This window comes from Lemur catta, chromosome 10, assembly GCF_020740605.2.
Source record: "Lemur catta isolate mLemCat1 chromosome 10, mLemCat1.pri, whole genome shotgun sequence".
NCBI classification, from domain to species: Eukaryota; Metazoa; Chordata; class Mammalia; order Primates; family Lemuridae; genus Lemur; species Lemur catta.
This window is the reverse complement of record NC_059137.1, coordinates 12799299-12811467: the sequence shown is the minus strand read 5'-3', so window position 1 is coordinate 12811467 and position 12169 is coordinate 12799299. Positions and strand designations below refer to the sequence as shown.

General features: G+C 43.8%; 1 protein-coding gene across 13 annotated transcripts in view; it reads right to left on the bottom strand.

Moving 5' to 3' along the window:
• Positions 1-211: 211 nt before the first annotated feature.
• GGTA1 (glycoprotein alpha-galactosyltransferase 1 (inactive)) overlaps positions 212-12169 on the bottom strand; it is a 62354-nt gene continuing 50396 nt past the window's right edge. For all 13 annotated transcript variants that reach the window (XM_045563521.1, XM_045563510.1, XM_045563511.1 and 10 more), the window contains 2 exons: positions 6477-6614; positions 212-2750 (listed from right to left, as the gene is read on the bottom strand). In XM_045563521.1, coding sequence (XP_045419477.1) covers positions 2057-2750; positions 6477-6614 — 832 coding nt within the window. In that variant the 3' untranslated portion in view covers positions 212-2056. The remainder of the gene's footprint in view (positions 2751-6476; positions 6615-12169) is intronic.

Sequence of the window (12169 nt, the reverse complement as noted above, 5' to 3'; positions counted from 1 at the left end):
CAGCACTCATTCTAGCCTGGGCAAAGCGAGACTCTGTCTCAAAAAAAAAAAAAATAAAAGTTTGAGACTCTCAAGCCCGTTCTATCTTTATAATAGTGGACACATTTTCAGAAGAGCATGAGAACTCTGAGTCTAAAAACTTAAAATTCCATAATTGATAATTTTGAACATCTTTAGGAGAAAATGCACAATCTATGACCAGACCCAAACATACTGAGAAAATAATTTATTTTAATTGTAAATCAGGAACTTTATTTAAAAAGAGTTTAATAACCATATATGATATCTTAAATTTGTCCATTGGGGATTTAAATTTAAATGAATTTGAAAAATCAAGACAGTTCCTCAAAAGTAAACATCAGCTCTTTTCTCTAAACTTACAGGATAGATGATTTCTTTGGTTCAGGACTTAAATCATTAAACTCTCCCTACTCCAAACTGGATCAAAAATAATTCGAGTAACAGAGAAGCAAGATTCTTAACTGATGTGTGGGCTACTTTTTTGTTTTCAAAGCTGAATTTAAGATTTGTGTTTTGTTGGATGTGAGATTTTTTGGCAAGAATTGAAGAGTAGGAGGTACAGTGAAAGGGTAGAGAAAAATGCAAGTTTCATTTTCTCAAAGAAGCCCATTGCACTGTACATCAAGCTAGTGTAATGGTTTTTCAAATAAATTGCTTGAAAATGGAAACAAATGACCTAAACTGGAACACAAGCAAAATATAAATATTTGTACATATGTAAGTTTTGCCTCCTGACTTGCATTTAAATATAATATGTAGGATTTCATAGCTTCTCTTAGAGAAGGGAATTGAATGTTAAGCTGTTCAGTCCTGATTAGATCTCCCTGTGCTATCCCTCATGCTTCTGTTATAAAGTCAATTAACCATTTTGTCAAGTACATCTGATTGTTACATTTCCATTGTGCAGACGGAACAGGGGAAAAGGAGAGGTTGCTTGACAGGAGGGCTTTTTCTCTAGTCCACTCCTTGATGTCAGCCCTCCGAGTGGGCATATGATGTGCTGAGGAACCCTGGGGTTTAGACTAGCTAAATGGTGGAACTGTCTGATGACTGATTGTCCTCTGATGAAGCTGAGGTCCTGGAAACAGAAATCCTTGCAAGCCTTTCCAATCCACTTCAGGCCTTTGGCTTCTCTGACATTATCTATATGCTCACCTCTATCATCCTCACCAAGGACTGAAGACACAAGTTGCAGAGTCTGATAGACTGAATATGATTTGGACAAAACAAGTAGCATCTTCCATTCAAGTCCCTGTCCACACTGCCTCCTATTCAGTGCCTGCATCCATGATGTATTTAAGCACCAACCCCATTGCCCTGTGTCCCTCTAGGGTGGTACTGGCACTGCCCCACAGTGATCAGCCCTTCTCTTCCACTCTTTCTTTGCTATTTCATGGCAAACTCACACTGAGCACCCACTGGCTTCTTTGGGTTCCCTGGGGCTCCGTGATATCTACTGGGAACTGCCACCAATCTTGCACACATAAGCCAAACAAAACAATATCCTGATGAGAAAAGGACATAGACTACAAATGGCCTGAAGCAGTATGCTGTTGAGACTTTTGAGGATGGCCAAGGTAAATGGTGTCCTTACTGAGAGTCCTCCTGCTGCAAAGCAATTTCATGTTGCTTTAGACCCATCAAAAAAAGGGAAGAGAGTGAAATCAAGGAGACAACTCCCCCAAACCATATCTTGTTGCCAAACACTTCCCTTAGCACCCTTTTCTCCAGCACATTATCTGGCAAATGTAGAGTTTTTCTGGCATTTTCTTTGCCTGTGCCAAGTTCTTTTTGATTCAGCCAATAGTATTTCCCCCAAACCCACAATAGATCAGAAATCACTGGGAATTTACATCTGATTGCCATAAATTCATTCTCCCATATTATAAGGCTCAAAGTTACAAGGAGGAATAGTATGTGTTTGTCATCTTGATTTTGTTAGTATTTTTTTTAAAGTTAAAATTAAGTGTTACTTTTCTGAGAAAGTAGCCAGAATACTCTCTCAAATTCAGAAATCTACTGGCACAATTTGAAGTCAAACATTGTTTCTAACCAAATTATATTGTTTTGTCTGCCAAGATATCTTGACAATTTTAATATCTGAAGGCAGGCCTATATGAAAATCCCAGCAGTATTCTGGGGATAAGATTTTGGAGGGTTTGTTGAGAAGGAAATACTTATTTAGGTGGCTTTCATCATGCCACTCAGCTTCTATGTCATTTTTCTTGTCCTGCAGGATTCCCTTAAAGCACTCCCGAGTGATGTTGAGAACCTGAATGGGTGTTCCTCCAAAAATGGCCGCGTGGTAATAAAAATCTCCTTCTCCGAATGGAATGTATGCTGCTGACTCTTTACGCCTCTCATAGGTAAACTCATCAGGATCTGCCTTGTACCACCAGGCCTGTAGCTGAGCCACTGACTGGCCCAGGGTCTCTACCCCAAAATTGTCTTGGAAGACCTGGTCCACGTCCATGCAGAAGAGGAAGTCAACCTCATGCTGGATGTGGGCCAAAATGTGCTCCCCAATGGTCTTCATGCGCATCATACTGATGTCCTGCCACCTCTTCTCAGGCTTGATCTCAAACACTTTGAAGGAACGCAGAGGACCCAGCTCTATCAAAGGCATCTTGGAGATGTCATCCAGCATGATGTAAAATATGACCTTGTGGCCAACCATGAAGTACCTGTTAGCAGATGTTATGAACTCCTCCAAGTAATGCTCAATGTATCTGAAACAATGAAGAAAGGGAAACGTTTTACTGCTGGGATTCCTGCAGGAGACCACATGCTATGGTAATCATCTTGTCTCTATTTTACGGTTAGGAGGGGGATGATTTCTTCCTATCCCAGATGTGTGTTTTCATGTGGAGGGACATCTGTTAGCGTAACACTCTGGGCTTCTCTTCACCAGACACTCACTCATTCCTGGTGGAGGTGGAATGTCTTATCTGACTGCCAATTTTGGAACAGCAGCTGGACATATCCCTGTCCCTCCTATTCTCTTGCATGCCAGCCAGTGTAAGAGAGTATGCGTTCTCGACTGCTTTGGGCCTTGCAGAAAGCCTAGTGGTACAAGCTCTATTCCCACATCCTAAAGACCTGTAGTTCTAATGTTGTAGGTACCTGGGTGCCTAAGCCTTTCTAATTCTGTGGTTCAGTATTTAGGAGGCCCAGGGCCTGCAGATATAAGGCATATTCCCTACCAGCTTTAACTGTAACGAAGGTGATATTTACTGCCATCTGCCTTACTTACCCCTTTGTCTTATTTATCAATTGGTTCAGACTCTGGACAAAGCAGATGGTAATTTTTAAGCCTCCCTCAAAAACTCCACTAGGTATCCCACTATTGCTGCTGCCAGACCAGATGCAAGGGGGATGTGACCCTTGGGTCCCCTGGGGATGCATTAAGCCCAAACAGCAGCGTTCTCTTATCCTCTTCTGTGACACAGAGAATGGGTTATGGGACACGAATCTCCTTTCATGTTACATAGTCCTCCTTTCAGCCTCCCAATGGTTACCTAAAACACCAATCTATTGTCTATGTACCATCATTATAAAATCCATGCAAACACTAGAGAAAACCACCTTTGATTTAATCTTATTTTAACTTTTTTCTTTGTCATAAAGACTTTTTTGTAAGAAGTTTTAGGTTCACAGCAAAATTGAGCCAAAAGTTCAGAGAGTTCCCATATACTTCCTGCCCCCACACTTGCATAGCCCCCATCTGCCACCATCAACATCTGCACCAGAGTGGTACGTTTGTTACAGGTGATGAACATTGATATCTCACTATCAGCCAAAGTCCACAGTTTACATGAGGGTTCACTCTTGGTGGTGTACGTTCTATGGGTTTTGATAAATGGATAATGGCATGTACCTACAATTATAGTATCATACAGAATAGTTTCAATGCCCTAATCTGCTTATTCATCCCTCCTTCCCCCACAAAACCCCTCACAACCGCTGATCTTTTACTGTCTCCATAGTTTTGCCTTTTCTAGAATGTCATACAGTTAGAAGCATAAAGTATGTAGCATTTTCAGTTTGGCTTCTTTTACTTAATCATGTGCATTTAAGATTTCTCCATGTCTTTTCATGGCTTGATAGCTCATTTCTTTTTAGCAGTGAATAATATTCCATTGTCTGAATGTAACACAGTTTACTTTTTCATTCACCTACTGAAGGACATCTTGATTGCTTCTAATTGTTGACAATTATGAATAATGCTTCTATAAACACCTATGTGCAGATTTTTGTGTGGACATAAATTTTTAACTCATTTGGATAAATACCAAGGAGCACAATCACTGGATTGTGTGGTAAGAATATGTTTAGTTTTGTAACAAACTGTCAAATTGGCTGTCTTATAAGAAAATGCAAAGTGGCTGTTACAATTTTGCATTCCTACCAGCAATGAATGAGGGTTCCTGTTGCTCCGCATCCTTGTCAGCATTTGCTGTTGTCAGTGTTCTGAATTTTGGCCATTCTAATAGGTGTGTAGTAGCATTTTAACTATTTATCTATTTATTTGAAAAGCATTATATTGATGTCTCTTCTTCTGCAAGTCCAAATCACAGACTGTCTTGTGAAGCCACGCTATGGAGATTATAGGGAAGAGGAAGAAGAAACCAGATGGCTTCATACAACTCATCCAAACCCAAAACTCTTGTTTTGGACTAAATTTAATTTGCTTACCACCGTACTGGTCAATCATGATGTTTGGTGAGTGATAACGACTGGTACTTCTTTTTACTTTTTGTTGATGCTTGGATTCCTTTTCTTTGCTACTAAAATAAAGTGTGCTTTTATTATAATATTGGCATCTGGAAAGCCAAAGGTTTACAATATAAAGAGGGACTTCCATATGACTATAGCCAGTGGTCAGAAAAATCCTTCAGTACTCTGGAAGTTCAAGAACAATCTATTGTGCCCTGAAGCTTGGGAAACTATACTGGGGTGGGTGGGGGTGCTGAGGAGAATCACTCTGAGGTTTCACATTGTTTACAGATGAAAGCACTGTAGTTGGCGCCATGCATTGTTGCTTGAAAACAAAGCACAAATATCACACCTCCTAAAAGTCCAAATCCACTTATAGGGATTTATTGCTGCTGAGTACAAACAGTCCTCTCTTGCCTCAGAGCTGAGGGCACAGGGCCCAGCGCTTTCACCAGGATGGGCAATTTACAGTTAGTTCTGCAGAGTTGCAGCTGGATGGTTGAAGCTGTTGTGGAGCAGTGGGCAACATTTTGTTCTTTTTGGAAACACCAGGATCAAATCAATCTGCAACGTGGCTGGCTTATCCCCTTTTGTACCAAAGGATTAGGTGAGCAGAGCATTGGCTCCCAACCCACACAGTACAGATTCTTCTAGTAAAAATGTGAAAACTCCACAGTCACCCTTCACTATTAGAGACACCAGGTAGGCCCCTGGGATCAGCACATTCAGTGATGTTGGAACTTGATTAATATTGTTAACGACAGCAGCAGTGATGACTCCTGTGCCCTGAGTTGGGGAAGGTTAGCTTTGGAGAACTATCAGATCTTCACAGAGTTCTCTTTTAGGTCCTACCTTGACAAAGCTCAAGCTCAGATCAACGTGAGCCTTCAACTCTTTGTACAAGGCAACGGATCAACTTTCCATGTGGCTTTTTCAAAAGAGGTACAGGAAGAAAGGCCCAGAGGACAGAAGAAAAAAAAAAAAAATAGGAAAACTGGATTTTTCGGTTTTGTTTTTGGGAAAAAAATTGAAAAATCCTCCAAAAAAGGAAAGTGGATTCTATTTAACAACTGATATTACAGCTAGAACTTTCAAGTAAGAATGGCTGCAGTTTTTTTTTTCATCAAATGTTCTGAAAAAGGAAATGGAAGCTGAAACTGGAACCTCTCAAACCTTTGGAAGAGGAAGTTCTGACCAGCCAAATATCCCAGGGCCAAATCCTCCAGGAGGGATAAGGTAGAAGTGACCTGAAGAACCCATGGAAGAGTGGCCATCTGTGTTCCAACATGGAAAACCACTGTACTTAGGTCACTCTGTACCTAGAACTTGAAGTAAATCCTTCTTGTCCTTGGTCCTGGGCCTTGAGAGCATAGCAGAAAGAATGATGCACTCTGGGCTGTCTAGCAGCTGGCACTTGTAGAATTTCCAGAGGAAGCCATGGAGATCAGGAAGTGGGTGGCTGTGGGTTCGCTGTTGGCTCTGACCTCGGTGGGTATGGTGGACATTTCTGCCTGCGACTGGAGACCACCACTCTGAGGTGAGAATGGGTAGACTCACCTGCTATTGTTTTGCTCCCAGGCTTTTGGGGCTTCCGCTGAAAGGAGACTGAAATGTTCCCCCTTAAACGGTCTCCTGTCTAATAACTCAGACAAGCCTCCATGAGTCCTGGGGTTCCCTCACAAACATTTTGACAGTGGAACAACAAAAAAATCAAGGACAGTTTTATCAGTGACACCTACCTTCCGACAGCAAAAACTGTCAACCCCACAGTAATTTTCTGTTTGGCATAATAATTTTCTAAGATGGCTTTGTTGTAAGTGCCTTCCCACACAACTGGTGCCTTCCAGCTGGTCACTGTCACAACCTCTGGGCGTTTCCTGGTAATAAAACATAGAGCACCCTGAGTCAGAACAGCTTTGCTAAGGCAGGGCAGAGACTGTCCAAGGAACTATGCGTCAGCTACGATCTGCAGTGACTGTCCTTGAATCCTGACTGTAGCTTAACCCAGCACTTGGCTAGGAGGTGTGACATTTGCAGGGGCAGCATCTTCTGGGTGAGGGATAGGAGGCTTTGGCCCAGGTCCTCCCTCTGAGGTCTGTCTTGAGGGGACTTTTTTTTTTTTTTGAGACAGGGTTTTGCTCTGTCACCTGAGCTAGAATGCAGTGGCATCATCGTAGCTCACTGCAACCTGAAACTCCTGGGCTCAAGCGATATTCCTGCCTCAGCCTCACAAGTAGCTGGGACTACAGGTACATTCCACCATGCCCAGCTAATTTTTTTTTTTTTTTTGTATTTCTGTAGAGAAAGGGTCTCACTATGTTGCTCAGGCTGGTCTTGAACTCCTGTCCTCAAGCAATCCTCCTGCCTTGGCCTCCCAAAGTGCTAGGATTACAAGCATGAGCTACTGTGCCCAGCCTGTGAGGATCTTACCTATACATCTCACACCTTCTTTCCTCGCCTCCTGCTTTTTTGGTTCTTCTCTTATTTCTACATCCTTTCCCCTGTCTCCCCAGCCTCTTCTTAAGCGGCCCGTGGCATCTTTGGGTATTTATCCCTGTGGGTGCCATCTGAGCCTAAAGAAGACCCTAATCCTTGATACAGGGGAATGAGACAGTGACACTAAGCTGAAAGAGAGAAAGCTGTTTCAATTTGCCTTTTGCCAGACAGGGATTTCTGGGTTGGAACCTGGCTGTTGGCCACAAAGGGCCCCAGACTAAGCTGATTCTGGTGTTACTGTTCATTTTACAAATAAGGAAACAAAGGCACCTAGAAAAGAAGGGACTTGATAAAGGCCCAACAAGGCCAAGGCTGGAACACAGGGCTGGCTCTAGTAGAGACCCCGAGACCATCTCCCCAGAACATATTGCCTCTTTGCTAGGAACACGAAAGTGTTGGGGATTGGGGGGGAGTAGGTTTTCTGCACTCAGAAAGCTTGAAAGGGACTTGGCAAGGTCAACACAAACGCAGGAAGCGACACAAGAGCAATGACAAAGCATAAAACCCTGAACGGTAAATGTGCAAAGGCCAGAGCAGCAGTGGGGCTCAGCCTGCTGGTGGAGCTCCGGGTAGCTGGAGTGGTGGAGTCTCTGCTCAGGAAGTGGCTGCATTTCCCCCACTGGGAGGTGGAGACTGGCACATGGTTGTTTAGATTCAAACTCCAATGGGCCTGGCACCCCGCATGCCATACTCTTGTATTTCACTGGGGGGAGCACCTCAGCTCAAAAGCAGGTGACTGGGGCAAAGTCCTGGTGGTCCCTGCCAGGTTCCTGACTTCTTCCCAGCTGTAAAGCTGTGGCCCTGGTGAGGCTATGGGGCAGAGGTTAGCAAATACTTTGGGCCAATGAGAACTTCCCCACCCCTTATATAGCAGGTAGAGGGCTGGGTTTTCACAGAACTGCCCCTACCCATCAGCAAAGAGATGCTGACAGGCACGGCTGGGTCATCCCCTGCCTTGTCCAGCTGTAGCCCCAGCATGGAGAAGGAGACTCAGTAGACTCTCCTCATGCCTCCTGTCTCTTGTTGCCAAACTCTGCACCCTGGAATTCTTGAGCTGGCTCTGCCCTCCCACCCCAGCCCCGGGGCACTGCTTCTGGCCTGCTTCCTAGTTACCCACACACAGGTGGAAGCGCCCCCAGATCGGTCCAGATGGCGGAGTGGAGAAACACGCTCAGGCTGCTCTCAAGACCTGCCCTTTCTTGTCTGGAGTCTCAAACTCAGACTTGACTCTGCCCTCAGCACTCCAGGTGTGCCTGATACATGGACGACAAAGTTGCTGTCAGTTTCCTTCAATCATGAAAGAGGCTACCAGGCACTCTGCATCAATCTTTGCCTGGCACTGTCACATAGTGTCTCATTTAGTCCTTGCAACAACCCTGTGATGTATTACGTCCACTGTCTAGGTAAGAAAACCAAGGCTAGGAGAAGCTTATTTATTAACTTGTCCACACAGCTGGTTGCTGATAATGGCAACTGACACACACTGAGCACTTCTTGTGGGGCAAGGCACTGTGTGAAGGATTCACCCTCTGAGGTGGGTGCTATTTTGATTCCCATTTTGGCAATGAAGAAACTAGCACAGAGAGGTTAAGTAACTTGCCTGAAGTCACACAGCTTATCCTTATAAGGGCTAAAGCTGGGATTTGAACCCAGATAGTCTGACTCCTGAGTATGTGCTCTGAGCTGCCACCTATATTGCTCCTAAATGGACATTTACTTGCTATGCTGATGAAGTGGGGGTTAAAACTCAGGTTTGCACTGATCTAAAGGTAATAGTATTTCCATTTAACTTAGCTGCTTTGTCATTTTCATCAATGCAGACTGAAAAATGAAGAGGTTTTTTGTTCTTAGAAGGTTACATGGGCTGGGTGCAGTGGCTCACGCCTGTAATCCTAGCACTCTGGGAGGCCGAGGCGGGAGGATCGCTCGAGGTCAGGAGTTCGAGACCAGCCTGAGCAAGAGCAAGACCCTGTCTCTACTAAAAATAGAAAGAAATGATCTGGACAGCTAAAAATGTATATATAAAAAAAAATTAGCCGGGCATGGTGGCGCATGCCTGTAGTCCCAGCTACTCAGGAGGCTGAGGCAGAAGGATTGCTTGAGCCCAGGAGTTTGAGGTTGCTGTGAGCTTGATGCCACGGCACTCTAGCCCAGGCAACAGAGCGAGACTCTGTCTCATTAAAAAAAAAAAAAAAAAGTTACATGGTGTTTTAATTTTATAAAACCCCCAGCTTTGTTGAATGACAGGATTTCAAACCAAAAAAACATAACAAAAAAAACCCCATAAACACACACACACACACACACACACACACACACACAACTTACACTTCCATAAACAATGTTTCTGAGCTTAACCTCTCTCATATATTGCCACCTCATTCATTGCAGTTTTACTTTAACGCATCAAGGATCTTTTAGTACTCATAGTTCTAACCCAGCCCACTAGCTAAGTCTTATAGCTGTGTATAAGGTAGACATTTGGTAAGCAGGTAATATTTTTTTGAAAAAGGAAAAGGAACACCTATTTAATGCTTTCTATGCACCAGAGGCTAAGTACTTGACTTCCATTCTCTCATTGAACCTTTATAACCACCCTCTGCAATGGGTACTATCATCATCCCCATTTTACAAATAAAGCAGGGAGTTGGAGAGAAGAAGGGAATGAAGTCCTTTGCCATTTAATTTATACAAAGGGCCAGATTAGGAGATTCAGTCCTTTGATGAGCATTTCCCCCTCCCTGCCCTGCTCTGTACTAGGCTGTCCTGCTAAGCACTGACATCGCAGAAATGAGACCCAGTCCTGCCCCGTGGGGATCTCATAGTCCCAACAGGCAGTCAGCCCTCTACACACTCCTCAGCTGCATGACCACTCACCCCATATCTTCTAGAAAGACTGAGTCAGAAAACTAATGTTCAGTTTGATTACTTGGATGGGAAAGATTCCTTCGAGCAGAAAGAAAAAGTAGCAAAATTAAAAATTAATGTTTAATTAAAAATTAAAATGTTCAATTTCCCAGCTGTTAATTATTCAATTCCACTGACAGTTCCAACATGTCAGTGCCCCTAGCTAAGAAGCCAGACAATAGCCTGAAAATGCAGGTAGTAGGGAGGGAGGGAGAATGAGACTGGGTCCTGGATGAACCTCTGCATCAAGGAGTCTTAGTCATCAAAACACACAAACCCCAAAAAGAAGTGACAGGGGTAGCCCACACATGAGCAAAAGCTAGTCTTTGACAATGTCAACTGCCAGAAAGGTACAAGATCACAAAGATGGGGATCAAAAAGGAGGGGAAATCCCCAGGAAAGAGCTGCTCAGATGCCTTCCTTCTAAACAGGGGATCCAACTGTGTGACGTCAGCACGCACAGTTCCACCAGCGTAGGCCAAAATCTTCCCGAAAACTAAAAGGGCCACCATAACTAAGGCACACACCTCCCTAGGTTATTTGGCAGCTTTTTACTTTTATGTATTTATTTATGGGTACATTGTGGTACCCAAGGGGTAGTTAGAGGAAGTGTTAAAATTCTATGAATCATGCAGTAGGTGGAAAAAAAAGAAAAAGAAAATGTGAAATGCATACGACTCATTGCCTGAACTTCTAAGTGGCAGCATGCATGACCAGGATCCAGTGAAGAGCTGACAGTGACATGAACAGGGATGGTGGCTGTGCAGTGGAGAGAAGGGGATGATGTGGGAAGGATTTCAGAGGAGGAATTGGCAGAACGTACTAATGAATTAGATTGTAAAGGGGACAGAGGAAGAGATCCGCTGGACTCTGGTTTGAACCATTTACTGAGATGGGAAATGAGAAGAATAAAGGTGGGGTGGCCACGCACAGTGGCCTTCAGGAGGCTGAAGCAGGAGGATCACATGAGTCCAGGAGTTTGAGACTAGCCTGGGCAATGTCTGGGCAACATAGTGAGACCCTGTTTCTAAAAAAAAAAAAAAAATCAGCTGCACATGGTGCTGGCATGTGCCTGTAGTCTCAGCAGCTCAAGAGGCTGAGGTGGGAGGATCACTTGAGCCCAGGAGTTTGAGGCTGCAGTGAGCTATGATCATGACACTGCACTCCAGCCTAGGTGACAAAGACAAAGAGCCTGTCTCACAAAACAAAAAAGAATAAGGGTGGGGTAGAATTGAGAAATCTACTTGGGTCATGTGAGACATGCAGAGATGTCAGATGTGCAGGCAGACGCAGGTCAGGGCTCAGCGGAAACATCTGGGCTAACGATAGATTTGTGAAAATCATTCTCTCACCGATGGCATCTGATGCCATGAAAATGGATGTGAGCACATTGGGGAAATGCCGTATAAAGAGAAGAGGCTGCTGGACTTACCCCCCAGAACCTCTAATCCCTGATGGCTGGGAAGAGGGAGCTGCCCCTTTCGAGGAGACTGAGAAGGAAAATGAAGTAGGAGAAAAATGAGGATGTGGTGTCATGGAAACAAAGAGAATTTGATGTGGAAATATGTGTACAATATATTGTCATGTTTTAGGAAATTTATAGAAAAGGATACATTTATAGAAAATATATTTTATTTGCTCATTCATTCTTTCCTCCAATAATTCATTTTTGCAAGAAATAGATTTTGGTGCCCTGAGAAGACTTAAATTTGATGCTGCTTCAAACCAATATTCTTTAAAAATCTGCTCATCATTCATTTGGAGGTAAAGCCATGCAGGGGGAGAGTGAAGAGAGTGATGGCTGATAGCCCTGGTCTCTCTCCGCTTTGCTCCCAGTAATTCAGCCCTGGCCCTGCTTTCCAAGTCCCACTCAGCAAAGCACAAGTGCCACAGTAAAATTGCATCACTCTCCTTAGAAGGGCAATGGGGTGGCCATCTCTGGCTCATCCAGCCTGCCTCTTGGGGGGATCTCATTTCCCCATCTAAGGGGCTCATCAAAGCAACAGTGTTTCCACCTTCTTACATTTGT